The sequence below is a fragment of the Salvelinus fontinalis genome, chromosome 16, assembly GCF_029448725.1.
Source record: "Salvelinus fontinalis isolate EN_2023a chromosome 16, ASM2944872v1, whole genome shotgun sequence".
In the NCBI taxonomy this organism is placed as follows: Eukaryota; Metazoa; Chordata; class Actinopteri; order Salmoniformes; family Salmonidae; genus Salvelinus; species Salvelinus fontinalis.
In genome coordinates this window covers 11,368,826-11,389,908 of record NC_074680.1, presented here as the reverse complement: position 1 = coordinate 11,389,908, position 21,083 = coordinate 11,368,826, and the positions used below count along the sequence as shown (strand labels likewise).

The 21,083-nt window shown below is 43.4% G+C and overlaps 1 protein-coding gene across 1 annotated transcript in view; it reads right to left on the bottom strand.

Annotated features, from left to right (window-relative positions):
- Positions 1-9,562: 9,562 nt before the first annotated feature.
- Positions 9,563-21,083, bottom strand: part of pacrg (PARK2 co-regulated) — a 288,420-nt gene continuing 276,899 nt past the window's right edge. The window contains exon 5 of the mRNA XM_055864384.1: positions 9,563-10,028. Coding sequence (XP_055720359.1) covers positions 9,868-10,028 — 161 coding nt within the window. The 3' untranslated portion in view covers positions 9,563-9,867. The remainder of the gene's footprint in view (positions 10,029-21,083) is intronic.

Below are 21,083 nucleotides of genomic sequence, written 5' to 3'. Positions count from 1 at the left end.
TGCTCGTACAATATGCATATTATTATTACTATTGGATAGAAAACACTCTCTAGTTTTTAAAACCGTTTGAATTATGTCTGTAAGTGAAACAGAACTCGACTTAGAGCAATTCTCCTATGAGGATTTGAAAATTGTGAAATCTCCACGCTGTTCCCAGACCTGTAGATAACCCTGACTGTCTTCTATTGGTTGAGATGCACTGCATACGCCTTCCCCTGGTTGTTAGCGAATAGGGAGTCTTGAAATGGCATCTCTAAGCAGTTCAGAAAGTTGATAAATTGATTGGGAACGAAGTAGCTGATTCTTTCCACCTTCGCTCAGGCGCAGTGAGGAGCTCGGGATGTTATTTTGGAACCATGGGTTATAGATCTTAGACATTTCCGTCTCTGTTTTTATCCGATATAGGTGTTGAGGACATCGTAATGTTGTTATTTTGAACCGAATTATATCAGTTTATGTCAGTATATTGCGATTTTCAGGTATTTATTTCCTTGGCGCTGTAGGAATGTGGGTATCTCTCTCTTTTGTGCTAATGTTTACTGCTAGTTGGAACTCTGAAGAGGACGTTCTCCAACCTATCAACGATTCTTTTTGACAATGGACACCTTTCCCAAGAATCTGATGAGAGTTCATCTAAAAGTAAGAACTATTTATGCTGATAATTCATTGTTCTGTTGAAAAATGTCAAATGCATAAGACGCCGTTTCCTGCAGTGTAGCATTGTGTTATCGCAGCCTGTATTGCGCAGTAAGGTTAATTTAAAAAATGTAATTCAGCGATTGCATTAAGAACTAATTTGTCTTTCAATTGCTGTCCACCCTGTATTTTTTAGTCAAGTTTATGATTATTTATTGATTAGACTAGGTGACTCTCCAAGATGGCGCCCAAAATTTTCTGTGCAGCTTGGCAACTTTTCTCATTGTATAAGCACGATTTGTGCCGTTAAATATTTTCGAACAAACTCTATATGCATTGTGTAATATGATGTTACAGGACTGTCATCTGAAGAATTCTGAGAAGGTTAGTGAAAAAATTATTCTTTTGGTGGTGGTGAATACGTTATCGCTATGTTTGGCTGGAATCAATGCTGTTTGGTTTGCTACTGTGCTAAGCTAATATAATGTTATATTGTGTTTTCGCTGTAAAACACTTAGAACATCTGAAATATTGTCTGGATTCACAAGATCTTTGTCTTTCAATTGCTGTACGCTGTGTATTTTTAAGAAATGTTTTATGATGAGTAATTAGGTAATACACGTTGCTCTCTGTAGTTATTCTAGTCGATTTGTGATGGTGGCTGCAATGGTAAACTATGATTTATACCTGAAATATGCACATTTTTCTAACAAAACATATGCTATACAATAAATATGTTATCAGACTGTCATCTGATGAGGTTGTTTCTTGGTTAGTGGCTATTTATATCTTTATTTGGCCGAATTTGTGATAGCTACTGATGCAGTAAGAAAATGGTGGAGTAAAAAAAAAGTTGTCTTTTGCTAACGTGGTTAGCTAATAGATTTACATATTTTGTCTTCCCTGTAAAACATTTTAAAAATCAGAAATGATGGCTTTATTCACAAGATCTGTATCTTTCATTTGGTGTCTTGGACTTGTGATTTCATGAGCATTTTATTGTATGATATCCCTGTGGCTTTAGGCTAGGCTATGCTAGTCAGCTTTTGTGATGGGGGGGCTCCCGGATCCGGGTTTGATAGGCGTTAGAGGTTTTAAGTGTGCCTTGAATTCTAAATATATTACTGACAGTGTCACCAGCAAAGCACCCCCACACCGTCACATCTCCTCCTCCATGCTTCGCGGTGGGAACCACACATACAGAGATCTTCCGTTCACCTACTCTTCGTCTCACAAAGACACGGCGGTTGGGACCCAAACATTTTTATTTGGACTCATCAGACCAAAAGACGGATTTCCACCAGTCTAATGTCCATTGATTGTCTTTCTTGGCCCAAGCAAGTCTCTTCTTATCATTGGTGTCCTTTAGTAGTGGTTTCTTTGCAGCAATTCGAACCATGAAGGCCTGATTCACGCAGTCCCATCTGAACAGTTGATGTTGAGATGTGTCTGTTACTTGAATTCTATGAAGCATTTATTTGGGCTGCAATTTCTGAGGCTGGTAACTCTAATGAATTTATCCTCTGCAGCGGAGGTAACTCTGGGTCTTCCTTTCCTGTGGCGGTCTTCATGAGAGCCAGTTTCATCATAGCCCTTGATGGTTTTTGCGACTGCACTTTAAGAAATTTTAAAAGTTCTTGACATTTTCCGGATTGACTGACCTTCATGTCTAAAAGTTATGATGGACTGCAGTTTCTCTTTGGTTATTTGAGCTGTTCTTGCCATAATATGGACTATCTTCTGTGTACCACCGCTACCTTGTCACAACACAACTGATTGGCACAAACGCATTAAGAAGGAAAGAAATTCCACAAATGAACTTTTAACAAGGCACACCTGTTAATTTAAATGCATTCCAGGTGACTACCTCATGAAGCTGGTTGAGAGAATGCCAAGAGTGTGCAAAGCTGTCATCAAGGCAAAGGGTGGCTACTTTGAAGAATCTCAAATCTCAAATATATTTTGATGTTTAACACTTTTTTGGATACTACATGATTCCATATGTTTCATTTCATAGTTTTGATGTCTTCACAATTATTCTACATTGTAGAAAATAGTAAAATAAAGAAAACCCCTTGAATGAGTAGGTGTGTTATAACTATTGACTGGTACTGTATGTACAGTTGAAGTCGGAAGTTTACATATACTTATGTTGGAGTCATTAAACCATCAACCACTCCACAAATTTCTTGTTATCAAACTATAGTTTTGGCAAGTTGGTTAGGACATCTTCTTTGTGCATGACACAGGAAAAAAATTGTAGACCTCCACAAAGATCTTACTTTTTAGAGAAATGTCCTCTGGTCTGATGAAACAAAAATAGAACTGGCCATAATGACCATCATTAAGTTTGGAGGAAAAAATGAGGACGCTTGCAAGCCGAAGAACACCATCCCAACCGTGAAGCACGTGGGTGGCAGCATCATGTTGTGGGGTGCTTGCTGCAGGAGGGACTGGTGCATTTCACAAAATAGATGGCATCATGAGGATGGAAAATTACGTGGATATATTGAAGCAACATCTCAAGACATCAGTCAGGAAGTTAAAGCTTGGTCGCAAATGGGTCTTCCAAATGGACAATGACCCCAAGCATACGTCCAAAGTTGTGACAAAATGGCTTAAGGACAACAAAGGCAAGGTATTGGAGTGGCCATCACAAAGCCCTGACCTCAATCCTATAGAAAATTTGTGGGCAGAACTGAAAAAGCGTGTGCGAGCAAGGAGGCCTACAAACCTGACTCAGTTACACCAGCTCTGTCAGGAGGAATGGGCCACAATTCACCCAAGTTAAACAATTTAAAGGCAATGCTACCAAATACTAATTGAGTGGATGTAAACTTCTGACCCACTGGGAATGTGATGAAATAAATAAAAGCTGAAATAAATCATTCTCTCTACTATTATTCTGACATTTCACATTCTTAAAATAAAGTGGTGATCCTAACTGACCTAAAACAGGGAATTTTTGCTAGGATTAAATGCCAGGAATTGTGAAAAACTGAGTTTAAATGTATTTGGCTGAGGTGTATGTAAACTTCCGACTTCAACTGTATGTGTGTGTATATAGTGGTGTGTATAAACATTATGGACAGTATATGAATAGAAAAGGTGTGTACATCTTGAAGAACAATCTAGCCTTAATGGCCTTAATCTCCACCCGGCACAGCCAGTTGAGGACTGGCAACTCCTCAGAGGCTACTTCCTCTCAAGGTTTCTTCCTAGGTACCTGCCTTTCTAGGGAGTTTTTTCTATCCACTGTGCTTCTACATCTGCAGCGCTTGTTGTTTGGGGTTTTAGGCCGGGTTTCTGTATCAGCACTTTGTGACAACTGCTGATGTAAAAATTGCTATATATACATGTACATTTGATTTGTACAGCAGTAGTTATGTAGGATGAGGCTTGACTAGAATACAGTATATACATATGAAGTGGTTAAAACAATATGTAAACATTGTTGAAGTGACCAGTGTTCAATGACTATGTACATAGGGCAGCAGTCTCTCTGGTGCAGGCGAGAGTACCGGGTGGTAACAGTGGCTAGGTTCAGGGCAGGGTACTGGCTGTTGGCCGGCTAGTGGCGACTATTAACAGTCTGATGGCCTGGAGATAGAAGCTTTTTTTCAGTCTCTTCGTCCCAGCTATGATGCATCTATGTTGTCTCTGCCTTCTAGATGGTAGCAGGGTGAACAGATTGAGGTCCTTGATGATCTTCTTGGCCTTCCTGTGACACCAGGTGCTGATGTTCTGGTTGGCAGGCAGTGTGCCCCCGATGATGCGCTAGGCTGACCCCACCACCCTCTGGAGAGCCCTGTGGTTGCGGACAGAGCAATTGCCGTACCAAGCGGTGATACAGCCCGACAGGATGCTCTCAATGGTGCATCTGTAGAAGTTCATGAGAGTCTTAGGGGCCAAGGCGAATTTCTTCAGGCAAATTTAATAAGACCTGCGGGTGAGGGAGAGGAAGAGGGCACCTGGAGTGAGAGCCTCCTCATTGATCACGTCTTTCCAAGGAGAAGAAGGGTTGAACGTGTAGTAAAGTCTCCTGTGAGATTTGCATACAGACGGTTCTACACCGATAATAAAAACACACTATATTGCTACACATGTAGGTCAAAAAATAAATAGGATGGAGAGATTGTATTGGTTATAGCGGCATCTCTGTTTATTAATATTTATTTCCGAAAGTACTAGGAGGCAAACGTAATACGAGCTTCCTTTGAAAGTGTTCCCCCTTATCCTACTCTTGAATTGAATTAAACCTCAGATCTGACACCTGGTGCATTGGCACCGGAGATAAATATATCTCCATGGTGCCCGCGAAAAAACGTCCACGTGGGCCGTTTATTTCATTCGCGCCGTCCTCCCCTTCCTTCATCGTTACTTCTATCTGCCTTTTGAGACCAGCTTTCTGAGACACATTGCTGCACTGAACTGCATTAAGGAGGTCAGTGGGTTTGGAGTGTGTCGTGGTGCAGGTATGCCACAACTGGCTAGGATCACCACAATACCAGCCAGTAGTCATTGTGAGCACAACAAAACATTTTTTTTTATTCAACTAGGCAAGTCAGTTAACAACAAATTCTTATTTACAATGACAGCCTACCGGGGAACAGTGGGTTAACTGCCTTGTTCAGGGGAAGAACAGGTTTTTACCTTGTCACCTCAGGGATTCGAGCCAGCAACCTTTCAGTTACTGGCCCAACGCTCTAACCACTAGGCTACCTGTCGCCTAGCGATGTGTGTAGGTGGATGTTGCAAAAAAGTTTCTATAATATGGCGTAGAACCAACAATGAGATGAATAGAGAGAGGGAGAAAGATACAGACAGAAACAGGTTCAATCACACACAGTTTGTTTGTACAGAGAAGTGAGCCACAGTCGTGTCGTAAAAGGTCCAGTTGTCAGCAATCCCCTACCTTTGTTCTTTTTTCCCGTCTGGTTGAGTGTGTGAGAGGAGCTGGCCGCAACCTGCGGTCTTATTCTGCAGCTGACTGACTAGACAGCTCACTTCCCACCAGGTGACACAACAGCCCCTGTCCCCCTCTTTCGGGATCCATTTCTCTCTTTCCAGGAGTCCTCCTCGCCACTGTCTCAAAACCTCTGCCTTTACACACACACACACACTCTGCCGCAATCTCTCTGTTTCTTGCTCTCTCTATGTCTCTCTCTCTCTTTCCCTCACACTTTCTTTGTCTCTCGATCTGTTTCCCTCTCTCATTCTTTCTCTCTCTTCTTTCCATATCTTGCGCTCTCTTTCCCCCCCTCTTTCTCTCTCAGACACTCCTATTCGTTCACAGCGCACAACGGGGCTATTTCCATCGCCTTTGTGTCGCTCTGTTGGCTCACCGTTACAAAAGCCTTTGTTCGCCTGCCACCGCTATGATGCGGCAAGACGGAGACACACCAAGGACACACTTGAGCTCTGTGAAAGTGACCTTCTGCAGCAGAGTGGCCAGCGAGCTAATGGAACAAGCACTAACAGAAGGACTAGTTCAGCATGGCATTAGCTCTAGCTGGGCCAGTTGTAGGGGGGGGGTTTATTGCCAGTCAGTGAGCCGCGGAGGCAGCTGTCGAGGGCAAAGTTTGTAGCGCTGAGTGACTGCACCCACCAGGAATGCCCAGGGTCTGGGGTGACCCTCCAGGGGCCCACATTGTAGCACAGAGTAAGGATAAGGCCAGGTTGGGGATTAGGGAAAGCTATTTCCCTCTTCCATTAACAACCCTGTACCAAAGGTGGAAGACGGCCAGAGAGCAGAAATGCCGGGGCACTCATTGGGCAATGGGCATGCCTATAGTGGGTTGTTGTAGGACTCGAGGGACGGTTACATTAGGACCCAATGGGAAGGCTTCACTCACATTGCATAGGTGTCAGATCCTTGCTCTGAATTCTTTCCATGGATGTGCTGAATGTTTGTACACAGAAATCATAACTATTGAAGTCTGTCAAACCAGATCAGTGCTTTCTTTACAGTACTGTGGTTTCTCTCCCACATTCTTCAGTGTTTCTTTTCTTGCGCACGCACGCACGCACGCACGCACGCACGCACGCACGCACGCACGCACGCACGCACGCACGCACGCACGCACGCACGCACGCACACACACACACACACACACACACACACACACACACACACACACACACACACACACACACACACACACACACACACACACACACACACACACACACACACACACACACAGCTTTACAATGCTAACATTATAGGAAACCTTACACGGCACAAATACTATCAGCAACTTCATACCTTGGATTTGGGGCTTGTGCTATTTTAGCAAAGCCAGAGAATTTCCTTAATATTCTCAACACACGTATAGGGTATCAGGAAAACCTGAACACCCAAATACAGAGGTATTGCAAAACGTTTGAATAAAGTGTCGATCAATATTAAACTCCAAAACACCCAGCAGGCCGAAATTTCACAATAGGCAGTGAGTGAATCAACGAACCCTCTAAAATCATCTGGAATAAAAAAAACATTCAAATCCTTTTTTCTATCAGAGGACAAAGTCTTGCAGCTTTAAAGGATTTTCTCAGTTTTGGGAACAAAGCGCTTCTAGGTTTTCGGATTGGCACACAGGGTGACAAAGTGAAAAATAGCTCATTATACTTCAAGAGGGAAGTTAGACTTTGGTCAGCAGCAGTGGTCTCGGAAATGAATGTTGCTCTTTTAAGGTGACCCATTTCATTTTGAGAACACAAAAACAAAAATTCAACTCGTTTCATTTCACGCTGGGCCTTCCACGCCAGTGATCCGGTCTGAGGCAAATCAGACGCAGTCTAGTGCAAAGCTTCAGATGAGGCCAAATAATGCCTTATTTGCTCTCTTTTCGTGCTCGTTTCAGTTTGCACTCCCCTTGCATGAACAGCTCTTGCTCTGTTGCTTGGCTCTAACGTTGTCACGACTTCCGCCGAAGTCGGCTCCTCTCCTTGTTCGGGCGGCGTTCGGCGGTCTTTCTAGCCATCGCCGCTCCATTTCTCATTGATCCATTTGTTTTGTCTTGTTCCCTGCACACCTGGTTTTCATTCCCCAATCACACCGCATGTATTTATTCCTCTGTTCCCCCTCATGTCTTTGTGTGAAATTGTTTGTATTACGTGTTTATTGTTGACGCGCCAGACTGGTTTGCTTATACCGTGTTGTTCACGAAAATGTTTATTGTTAAACATAATTATTGGGACTGTTTTGCGCGTTTTGCACTTTTGCCTATGGGCTGGAGGTTTTGACACAGTTGCGTCCTTCTGTTGGTTTCTCCTGCCTCAATAAAGTGTGCGCCTGTTCACAACTCTCTGCTCTCCTGCACCTGACTTCACTACCAGTAGCGCACACCTGACAAACGTTTGGATGTAGAAGGCCAATACACTGCCTAGATTTGATGCTAGTAGGGTTTATGTGTGTGTTACTACTCTGATCTATTGGATGCCAGTGTGTGTGTGTGTGTGTGTGTGTGTGTGCGCGTGTCTACATTACTGATCAGCCCTGCTGGAGGCCAATGTCAATTTCCGCTTCTGCACTCTCACCTACCTAAATGAGCATTGGTCCAGAGTGATCGACACACAATAAGGACTCTATTTGACACAGATTAGTTCCTTTGATGTGACCTAATCGAGCTCAAAACAGACCCTTTGTGTGGAGAAGAGAAGTGGAGTCGTACTCAAATTCTGAAGTTGTGGCACTGAGTGAATTGATCCAGTCATGGAGTAGTGGAGAAAACATACTGTTATGGGAAAGGATATTTTTAAACCATGAATGATAGACTTACTGTATTAAGCATCAACAACATATAAACCTTTGGCAGAGACATACAAAGCACCCAAACATATGAGCAATAAGATGTTATGAAGTTGTCTCGTGCCAAACTTATTTTCTCTGTGCAGCTGTAAAGATGCTTTGTGGTAGACGTTAGTTACCATGAGAGCTGGGGCGAGTGTCTTTGTGAGTGCCTTTCTCTGGTGAGTCGGCGTGATGTGAGCAGCAGTCGGACTAAGTCTGCCATTGTTGTTGGGGAGAGGCTCTTATTGAGTGAGAACCTAATTAAGTGCTGTACTCTAGGCTACTGCAAGGCAAGCCTTAGAGAGAGGACTGACGAAACACAATGATGGTGTGACTGGGTTGGTGTGAGAGGCAATGCTGTAGAAGAAACGGACTTGTGTTGCTTCCCTACCAGGTCACACTGGAGTGTGTTGGAGGTAAACAACATGCACACGTACGTACGTGCACATGTACACACAGGTATGAGTACACACATGCAGGAGTACGCATTCAAACGGTCTCACACTCACACAAACACACATGCTGTGTGTGTCTGGGATACGGTTCAAAGGCAAAAAAGCAGGTTACTGTGTTCTGTGACAACGAGTGAGCAGCCCTTGGAATGCTGCTAGCCCTCATTTCACCAGGCATTTCCCGACATGTCTGGGCACGCTCCGGCATGGGATGGAGGGCGGAGACTTCCCATTAGCAGCAGTAGTAGTAGAGGTCCGACTGCCTTCCGTTCCACACAATAACACTATTATTACAAGTATTACTATTATTATTATTACATTCGTAACGCGTTGCGATGATATATGGCAGGGGTATTCAAATCTTACCGTACAAAGTCCGGACTACCGCTGGGTTTTCTGTTCTACCTGTAGAACTGGTTTCGAGGTTCAAATTTGAATTTCAGGGATATATTGTACGATTTTTTTGTAATAATTGGGTCCCGCTGCATATTATTTCAGCAGCTGTTATGTAAAGGTCTTTTTGAGTTGTGCCCAAAGGGTAAAATGTACATGTACATGGAGGTACTCTCATTCACAGGAACATAACAAAAAGTAGTCGCGAGAACTCGTAGAAAAGAGGAGGTCGTTTAGTATCTAGTCTACACCAACGAGAACCCCATTAAAGTGCAGCAACACATAGGAAGATGCATCCGACAATAGTGCTTTTAATGAGAATTCATTTGAGTGAGTGTTCTTTTGTTCTGTTTTTGAACCCCGCGTTCACAAGTGAAGTGACAAAGAACTGACAAAGAAGCGCATGACAGTTGTAGAAATACACAGTGCACATTCCCAAATTACACAGACAGGTGAAAAATAATAATGACTTGCAGTGAGTAATTTAATGGGTCACAAAGGTAGTGTAGAGAGGTTGGCTCAAGTTAGGATGAGTTGGGGAGGGGAAGAAAGGGTTTGTGATGTTGGGTCTTTGCGGCGGTGTCCATCCAGCTAGTTGAGCATGCAGGACTCGTAGGTGGGCACCATGTATTTGATGTTGATGAAGGCGTCCTCACCCCCGTAGCGCTCAAACACCTCCAGGGTCTCCTGGATCAGGTCTCCGATGTTCTCCCTCTTCTGCTGGCTGTAGTCGATGCCGTCTCCCGAGTTGACTGTGGAGATAGAGAGGGAGGCGAGGTGTTAGGTCATTGTCAGAGATCTATGCATGCACACACACAGATACAGTAGGTGTTATGGGCTGAGAGGGGAGAAACAGTGAGCTTTGTTGTCACGGCAGCAGGACTGCCTCTAAGAAAGTGATACAGAAATACATTTCACCAGGCCACGCTAAATCTGATGCCGCAGCTAATGAGATGTTTCAAACACAACGCTGCCCACTGAATTCAATTTGCATTTCTTTCTCTGTATCTCTTCAGCTCTCTTTCCACCTGTCTCTCTCTCGGCCTCTCGCTCACACACACACACACACACACACACACACACACACACACACACACACACACACACACACACACACACACACACACACACACACACACACACACACACACACACACACACACACACACACACACACACACACACACACACTCTCTCTTCTCTCTCTCCTGCACTGGCTCTCTAGCACAAATATAACACCATGACCGAAAGCATGATGAACCTGTAGCGTACAGCAATGTAAAGCACATGTGCGTGATGTTTTCGCATACCAATTGTCCTTTGTTAAAGGTTATTTATCTATCAAGGTGTTGTTCCAAACTGGGCATGCTCAGTGACCTGAGGCATAGTGGTGTTCCCAAGGCAGCCGAGCGTGTGTGTGCGTGTGTGTGTGTGTGAATATAAGGTGAGTCCACATTGCCTGTATGTCTGTTTCTCTCTCTCTCTCTCTCTCTCTCTCTCTCTCTCTCTCTCTCTCTCTCTCTCTCTCTCTCTCTCTCTCTCTCTCTCTCTCTCTCTCTCTCTCTCTCTCTCTCTCTCTCTCTCTCTCTCTCTCTCTCTCTCTCTCTCTCTCTCTCTCTCTCTCTCTCTCTCTCTCTCTCTCTCTCTCTCTCTCTCTCTCTCTCTCTCTCTGTCAGATTCAACTGGGAGTCAGCAGAGGAGCGACAGCACTACCACAATCTCTCACCCTCCTAGTATTTATGTAAGGCCCATTGTGGTCCAGTGACAAGGAGGCCATAGAGCACAGCCATAAAACTGTCCCTGAGGAAGATGTGTGTGTGTGTGTGTTGTGTGGTCGGGGTAGACAGGGGATAGAGAATATAAAACACACACAGTCCACTGCCACAAAAAAACAGGGACTAGCTACAGTACAGTGGAGCCTGACTGCTATTACTGCAAATGGTAGAGCCACACACACGCACGCACGCACGCACGCACGCACGCACGCACGCACGCACGCACGCACGCACGCACGCACGCACGCACACACACACACACACACACACACACACACACACACACACACACACCTTGCTGTCTACTAGAAAAGAGAGCTGGCCACAGCGCTGAGGAAACTTGTTACCAAAAAGCCTTCCTGAAGTGTCCTTCCACCTCCAGATGCTCCCTCCCCTCCCCCCAAAACAGCCTCTGATTGACACTGTAACTTTGTCAGTTTGCAGTGGCCTGATAATCTCCTGCTGCCGCACCTGAGACACTGAGCAGGGCTTTTCTAAGGGAGTTCAATCAGGAAGGAATGAAACCCACACAGACAGATACAATCAGCCTCTGGTAGTTGGTTGTAGGCAAATGATGTGGTACAATGATTTATGAACGTTTTACTTGCCAAAAAGACATTTGGAGAGTTGTTCTTTAACACGCAAGTATGCACTCACACAGACACACACACAGTCTCACACACACACACAGTCTCACACACACACACAGTCTCACACACACACACAGTCTCACACACACACAGTGTCTCACACACACAGTGTCTCACACGCACGCACGCACGCACGCACGCACGCACACAGTGCAGGTATCCCTCCCTTTGTCGTGGCAGAATGGAGAGTTTCAGTATTTGCCGTAGCCTGGAGTGATTTGTGATTCAGAACATATAGAGATATATCATGGAACACATTGACCTCACACTAGACACTGAAAGAGATAGGCACTCCACCTGAGAGTGAGAGAGAGAACGAGAACAAGAAAGAGAGAGAGAGGAAGCCTACCTGCCTGTTCTTCCCATTTCAAGTGGGACCCCTCGCGCCCCTCGCTCACAAGCCCAATTAGCACTGGAGAGAGGCTCTGAAAAGCCTTCTCTCACTCCCTCTCTCTCTCTTTTTTTTCTCCTCAATCTTTCTGTTCTCACCTCTCTGCTAGCTGCTCGTTAAAACCCAATAAGGCTAGTCTGTTAAGAAATTACTGTTTGGCAAACTTTGAACTCCGTAGCCTGCTAGGCTGATAGGACTCTGTGTTCTGTGTGTTTCTCTAAAGGTTTGGGCTCATTCCTCATCTCTCTTTCTATAAACTTTTAGTTTGATACATTTTTAATACATGATGCGGTAAGTAGGCTGCCTATGGTACAGGTTGTGGATGGTACCAAAGGGAGAATACAGTACAGTATAGCCTAAAACCTTCTAGCTAGGAAAAATTGCTTCGCTGCCATTCTATCCAAGTCCACGCATTCAGCTTTGCAAAGACGATGGAACAAAATTACTTAGGAGGAAACGTCTCCTGAGTCCGGAGACGCTTGTGCAACTGACGGCCAATAGTACTGGACTAGGTTATAGCCTACTAGAGGAAACAGATGTAAAGGCAGAATATGGAGCCAAAATATCCCTCCTTGTTCTCTCTCTGTGTGTGTGCGAGACTGTGCGAGACTGTGCGAGACTGTGTGAGACTGTGTGTGTGTCAGAGGCCTAACGGCCTAGCCTGTCTCTCGCACTTTATAAAGTAATTCTAAGGGCTCAAGCTGGGCCGGAGGACCATAAAAGCTTAATAGGATGCAAAACTGGATTTGAGGAAAATGGGAGCAATGCACTGTAGTAAAATCTGTCCCCAAAGCCCATGAGACCGGTAAAGGAAGTGTATGGATGAACAACCGATAGAATGTGTGTGTGTGTGTGTATGTGTGTGTGCGTGCATGGTTGGAGAGCAACGGATTACATGTAAGGGATCACAAAAAATAAAAACTGTAACTGTAATCCATTACGTTACCAGCAAATATATTGTAATCAGATTACAGATACTTTTGGAAAAACTAGATGGTTACTTCGAGGATTACTTTTAAAACAATCTTTGACACTTCTCTGTTTTCTCAATGACATTAAAATCAGCATTGAAAAAAGGCACAAGTTTTTAAGTTTGTTCCACCTGAGCGAGTCTGACCACAAGTCAGAGACCACTATGATGACACACCAAATGTGTTTGATGGATCCTGGGTAAAGAGCAGGAATAGCCTTTTGTAGGTTACAGTCCAAGCTATGTCTTCCAATGGTGCGACTGCTGTCGACATCCAAAGATGATCCAACTTGAATAAACGCTTGGAGGTAAGGATGACAGCAGTGGTGTAGTCCACAGCGATACGGATATCACTTATTAATGATATCTACACAGCACATTGATGTGAATCCCACTACTGCTCTCATTGAGCTATTTGCACCTCACGGATTGTGGTTGTTGTGGATGGATGGCTGTTCACAAATCTAAATGTGTATTTGAAACCAATAATGGTTGAATTCAAGAAGTTTAAGCTGCCTATCAATCATTGTCTTTGAAACCAGTGAACAGCCAATGAAAAATGTGCTCTTGCAACAGATGCATAGTGCGGATCCCAGCCTATGGAATACAAGTAGGGCTTTTATTACTCAACCTAATTCATGCTGATAAAAACAATACATACATAGGTCTAATGGACACATGCTCAAACTCGCACACTTTTGATAGACTTAGAGACAATCTGTAGTTGCTACATCCATTTTTGGACTTATAACTTATAACGTACCAGTCAAAAGTTTGGACACACCTACTAATTCAAGGGTTTTTCTTAATTTGTTTTCTATTTTCTACATTGTAGAATAATAGTGAAGACATCAAAACTATGAAATAACACATATGGAATCATGTAGTAACCAAAAACGTGTTAAACAAATCAAAATACATTTTATATTTGAGATTCTTCAAAGTAGCCACCCTTTGCCTTGATGACAGCTTTGCACACTCTTGGCATTCTCTCAACCGGCTTAATGAGGTAGTCACCTGGAATGCATTTCAATTAACAGGATTTCTTTGTTAAAGTTAATATGTGGAATTGCTTTCCTTCACATTGCGTTTGAGCCAATCAGTTGTGTTGTGACAAGGTAGGGTTGGTATACAGAAGATAGCCCTATTTGGTAAAAGACCAAGTCCATATTATGGCAAGAACAGCTCAAATAAGCAAAGAGAAGCGACAGTCCATATTACTTTAAGACATAAAGGTCAGTCAATCTGGAACATTTCAGGAACTTTGAAGGCTTCTTCAAGTGCAGTTGCAAAAACCATCAAGCGCTTTGTTGAAACTGTCTCTCATGAGGACTGCCACAGGAAAGGAAGAGCCAGAGTTACCTCTGCTGCAGAGGATAAGTTCATTAGAGTTACCAGCCTCCGAAATCGGCAATTAACTGCACCACAGATGGCAGCCCAAATAAATGCTTCACAGAGTTCAAGTAACAAACATATCTCAAAATCAACTGTTCAGAGGAGACTGCGTGAATCAGGCATTCATGGTCGAATTACTGCAAAGAAACCACTACTAAAGGACACCAATAAGAAGAAGATACTTGCTTGGAGCAATTAGACTAGTGGAAATCTGTCCTTTGGTCTGATGAGTCCAAATTTTAAATGTTTTGTTTCAACCGCTGTGTCTTTGTGAGATGCAGAGTAGGGGAACGGATGATCTCCGCATGTGTGGTTCCCACCGCGAAGCATGGAGGAGGAGGTGTGATGGTGCTTTTCTGGTGACACTGTCAGTGATTTATTTAGATTTAAAGGCACACTTAACCAGCATGGATACCACAGCATTCTGCAGCGAACCGCCATAACATCTGGTTAGTGGGACTATCATTTGTTTTTCAAAAGGACACTGACCCAAAACACACCTCCAGGCTGTGTATGGGCTATTTGACCAAGAAGGAAAGTGATGGAGTGCTGCATCAGATGACCTGGCTTCCACAATCACCCGACCTAAACCTAATTGAGATTGTTTGGGATGAGTTGGACCACAAAGTGAAGGAAAAGCAGCCAACAAGTGCTCAGCATATGTGGGAACTCCTTCAAGACTGTTGGAAAAGCATTCCAGGTGAAGCTGGTTGAGAGAATGCCAAGAGTGTGCAAAGCTGTCATCAATGCAAAGGGTGGCTACTTTGAAGAATCTTAAATATATTTTGATTTGTTTAACACTTTTTTGGTTACTACCTGAATCCATATGTGTTATTTCATAGTTTTGATGACTTCAATATTATTCTACAATGTAGAAAATAGTAAAAATAAAGAAAAACCCTTGAATTAGTAGGTGTGTCCAAACCTTTGACTGGGGTCACTTAGAAATGTCCTTGTTTTGAAAGAAAAGCTAATTTTTTGTCCATTAAAATAACATCAATTTGATCAGAAATACAGTGTAGTCATTGGTAATTTTGTAAATGACTATTGTAGCTGGAAACAGCAGATTGTTTTATGGAATATCTACATGGGCCCATTATCAGCAAACATCACTCCTGTGTTCCAATGGCATGTTGTGTTAGCTAATCCAAGTTTAGCATTTTAAAAGGCTAATTGATCATTAGAAAACCCTTTTACAATTATGTTAGAACAGCTGAAAATTGTTGTTCTGATTAAAGAAGCAATAAAACTGGCCTTCTTTAGACTAGTTGAGTATCTGGAGCATCAGCACTTGTGGGTTCGATTACAGGCTCAAAATGGCCAGAAACAAATAACTTTCTTCTGAAACACATCAGTCTATTCTTGTTCTGAGAAATGAAGGCTATTCCATGCGAGAAATTGCCAAGAAACGGAAGATCTCGTACAACGCGGTGTTCTACTCCCTTCACAGAACAGAGCAAATTGGCTCTACCCAGAATAGAAAGAGGAGTGGGAGGCTCCGGTGCACAACTGAGCAAGAGGACAAGTACATTAGAGTGTCTAGTTTGAGAAACAGAGTCCTCAACTGGCAGCTTCATTAAATAGTACCCGTAAAACACCAGTCTCACCATCAACAGTGAAGAGGCAACTCTGGGATGCTGGCCTTCTAGGCAGAGTTGCAAAGAAAAAGCCATATCTCAGACTGGCCAATAAAAATAAAAGATTAAGATGGGCAAAAGAACACAGACACTGGACAGAGGAACTCTGCCTAGAAGGCCAGCATCCCAGAGTTGCCTATTCACTGTTGACATTGAGACTGGTGTTTTGCAAGGACATTTCTAAGTGACCCCAAACTTTTGAACGGTAGTGTGTATATCCATTGATTCTTGAAGAATATAACTTATAAATGCCTCATGAGCTTAGTTCAACTGTCACACTCCATGAGAAACCAAAATATAAGCTTGTTTTTCTCCAATGTTTGTAAACATTGTAAATGTAAACAAACACTGCATATTTATATTTTTTATTTTTTATTTTACTAGTCAAGTCAGTTAAAAACAAATTCTTATTTACAATGACGGCCTACCAAAAGGCATAAGGCCTCTGTCGGGGACGGGGGCCTGGGATAAAAAAAAATACAACATAAATATAGGACAAAACACACATCACAACAAGAGAGACAACACAATACATAAAGAGAGACCTAAGACAACAACATAGCAAAGCAGCAACACATGACAACACAGTACGGTAGCAACACAACATAACAACAACATGATAGCAACACAACATGGTAGCAGCACAAAACATGGCACAAACATTATTGGGCACAGTCAACAGCACAAAGGTCAAAAAGGTAGAGACAACAATACATCACACTAAGCAGCCACAACTGTCAGTAAGAGTGTCCATGATTGAGTCTTTGAATGACAGGATTGAGATAAAACTGTCCAGTTTGAGTGTTTGTTGCAGCTCGTTCCAGTCGCTACCTACAGCAAACTGAAAAGAGGAGCACCCAGGGATGTGTGTGCTTTGGGGACGTTTAACAGAATGTGACTGGTAGAACGGGTGTTGTATGTGGAGGATGAGGGCTGCAGTAGATATCTCAGATAAGGGGGAGTGAGGCCTAAGAGGGTTTCATAAATAAGCATCAACCAGTGGGTCTTGCAACGGGTATACAGAGATGACCAGTTTACAGAAGAGTATAGAGTGCAGTGATGTGTTCTATAAGAAGCATTGGTGGCAAATCAGATGGCCGAATGGTAAAGAACATCTAGCCGCTCGAGAGCACCCTTAAATGCCGATCTATAAATTATGTCTCCGTAATCTAGCGTGGGTAGGCCGGTCATCTGAATCAGGGTTAGTTTGGCAGCTGGGGTGAAAGAGGAGCGATTACGATAGAGGAAACCGAGTCTAGATTTAACTTTAGCCTGCAGCTTTGATATGTGCTAAGAGAAGGACAGTGCACCGTCTAGCCATACTCCCAAGTACTTGTATGAGGTGACTATCTCAAGCTCTAAACCCTCAGAGGTAGTAATAACACCTGTGGGAAGAGGGGCATTCTTCTTACCAAACCACATGACCTTTGTTTTGGAGGTGTTCAGAACAAGGTTAAGAGCTTGTTGGACACTAAGAAAGCTTTGTTGTGGAGTATTTAACACAACATCCGGGGAGGGGCCAGCTGAGTATAAGACTGTATCATCTGCATATAAATGGATGAGAAAGCTCCCTACTGCCTGAGCTATGTTGTTGATAGAAATTGAGAAGAGCGTGGGGCCTAGGATCAAGCCTTGGGGTACTCCCTTGGTGACAGGCAGTGGCTGAGACAGCAGATTTTCTGACTTTATACACTGCACTCTTTGAGCGAGGAAGTTAGCAAACCAGGCCAAAGACCACTCAGAGACACCAATACTCCTTAGCCGGCCCACAAGAAGAGGAGCTGCTGCTTTGGCAGCAGCTAATGGTGATCCATAATAAATATAAATACAAATACAAGAATGGAATGGTCTACCGTATCAAAAGGTTTGGCCAAGTCAATAAAAATAGCAGCACAATATTGCTTAGAATCAAGGGCAATGGTGACATCACTGAGGACCTTTAAGGTTGCAGTGACACATCCATAACCTGAGCGGAAACCAGATTGCATACCCGAGAGAATACTATAGACATCAAGAAAGCCAGTCAGTTGATTATTGACATTTTCTTTTTAAACACTTTTGATAAACAGGGTAAAATAGAAATAGGCCTATAACAGTTAGGATCAGCTTGATCTCCCCCTTTAAATAAAGGACAAACCGTGGCTGCCTTCCAAGCCATGGGAACCTCCCCAGAAATGAGAGACAGGTTAAAAAGGTTGGAGATAGGCTTGGCGATGATAGGGGCAGCAACCTTAAAGAAGAAAGGGTCCAAACTATCTGACCCAGATGTTTTTTTGGGGTCAAGTTTAAGGAGATCTTTCAGCACCTCGGACTCTGACTGCCTGCAGGGAGAAACTTTGTAGCGGGGCAAGGTAAAAAGAGGGAGAAGCATCGGGATAGTCGCATTAGAAGGGGTGGGAGATAAGGAAATGTTGGACGGGCAAGAAAGCAAGGCTGAGTCAAATAGGAATACTGACTTAATGAAGTGGTGATTAAAGAGCTCAGCCATGTGCTTCTTGTCAGTATCAACCACGTCATCAACATTAAGGGACATGGGCAGCTGTGAGGAGGAGGGTTTATTCCCCAGGTCTTTAACCGTTTTCCAGAACTTCTCGGGGTTAGACCCACAGAGAGAGAACTGCTCCTTAAGGTAACTAACTTTGGCCTCCCGGATAGCCTGAGTGCACTTACTTCTCATTTGCCTGAACGATAGCCAGTCAGCTTGACTATGCGTGTGCTGAGCCTTTCGCCAAATGCAATTCTTGAGGTGGAGTAACTCTGCAGGATCACAGTCAAACCAGGGGCTGAACCTGTTTCTAATTCTAATTTTCTTTATGGGGGGCGTTTTATTAACAATACCACTGAAAATATGAAAAATGAAGGTCCAAGCGTCTTCGACAGAGAGGAATCAAGCTGATTCTATACCATTTTACAGAGGCCAGTTCATGAAGGAAGGCTGGCTCATGAAAGTTTTTTAGCAAGCATCTATGACAAATCAGGACAGGTCGTTATCATTGAGCAGCCTTTACGAACACAGGCTGTAAAAAACAGTGATCACTAAGGTCATTACAGAAAACACCAGGCTGATACCTATCAGGATTATTTGCGAGGATAACATCGAGGAGAGTAGACTTTTCTGGGTGTTTGGAGTCATACCTTGTGGGATTGGTAATAATCTGAGAAAGATTTAGGGAGTCCCATTGCTTTAGGACTTGGTCAGGTGGTTTAAGCATGTCCCAGTTTAGGTCACCTAGCAGGACAAATTCAGACTTCGTGTAAGGGGCCAGGAGAGAGCATAGGGCAGGTAGGGTACAGGCCGGTGCTGATGGAGGACGATAGCACCTAGCAACAGTCAACAAAGAGCTATTTGAAAGTTTAATGCTTAAAACCAGCAAATCAAATTGTTTGGGGACAGACTTGGTGGAGACAATCGAGCACTGAAGGTGTTCCTTGGTAAAGATTGCCACTCCACCGCCTTTGGAAGATCTGTCTTGCTGAAAAAGGTTTCAACCAGAAAGGTTAACATCAGTATTCAAAACACTCTTCCTTAACCACGTCTCAGTAATGACCAACACATCTGGATTGGAGCTGTGAACCCACACTTTCAATTGATCCATTTTTGGTAATAAGCTTCTAGTGTTAACGTGCAGAAAACCCAGGCTTTTACGAGAGCAGAAATCAGTATAGCCTCATAACATGGTTAAAATAATACATTTTTATATAATGGATGGTCAGTCCTTGCATCGATAGCTCTGTCTATTAATCTGAGGGTGGTTACATTTCTCCAGGCCCATCCCTCAGCTTTTTACCAAAACAGAGGCAGGGCGGCTGTTTTGTTATTGTTTCATCTGTGGATTTGCTCTTTAAACAGATACATATTATCAAGATATCAAAGTGTCACCAACAAAAGGTAAACAATAGGGCTATAGCAAATGCCATTCATTTTTCACATGTACAGTGGCTTGCGAAAGTATTCACCCCCCTTGGAATTTTTCCTATTTTGTTGCCTTACAACCTGGAATTAAAATAGATTTTTTTGGGGGGTTGTATCATTTGATTTACACAACATGCTTACCACTTTGAAGATGTAAAATAATGTTTTTTTGTGAAACAAACAAGAAATAAGACAAAAAAACTGAACTTGAGCTTGCATAACTATTCACCCCCCAAAATTCAATACTTTGTAGAGACACCTTTTGCAGCAATTACAGCTGCAAGTCTCTTGGGGTATGTCTCTATATGCATGGCACATCTAGCCACTGGGATTTGTGCCCATTCTTCAAGGCAAAATTGCTCCAGCTCCTTCAAGTTGGATGGGTTCCTCTGGTATACAGCAATCTTTAAGTCATACCATAGATTCTCAATTGGATTGAGGTCTGGGCTTTGACTGGGCCATTCCAAGACATTTAAATGTTTCCCCTTAAATCACTCGAGTGTTGCTTTAGCAGTATGCTTAGGGTCATGGTCCTACTGGAAGGTGAACCTCCGTTCCAGTCTCAAATCACTGCAACAGGTTTTCCTCAATAATTTCCCTGTATTTAGCACCAACCATCATTCCTTCAATTCTGACCAGTTTCCCAGCCCTGCCGATGAAAAAAAAACATCCCGACAGCATGATGCTGCCACCACCATGCTTCATTGTGGATGGTATGTTCAGGGTGATGAGGTGTTGTGTTTGCGCCAGACATAGCGTTTTCCTTGATGGCCAAAAAGATCAATTTCAGTGACCAGAGTACCTTCTTCCATATGTTTGGGGAGTCTCCCACGTGCCTTTTGGCGAACACCAAACGTGTTTGCTTATTTTTTTCTTTAAGCAATGGCTTTTTTCTGGGCACTCTTCCATAAAGCCCAGCTCTGTGGAGTGTACGGCTTAAAGTGGTCCTATGGACAGATACTCCAATCTCCGCTGAGGAGCTTTGCAGCTGCTTCAGGGTTATCTTTGATCTCTTTGTTGCCTCTCTGATTAATGCCCGCCTTGCCTGATCCGTGAGTTTTGGTGGGCGGCCCTCT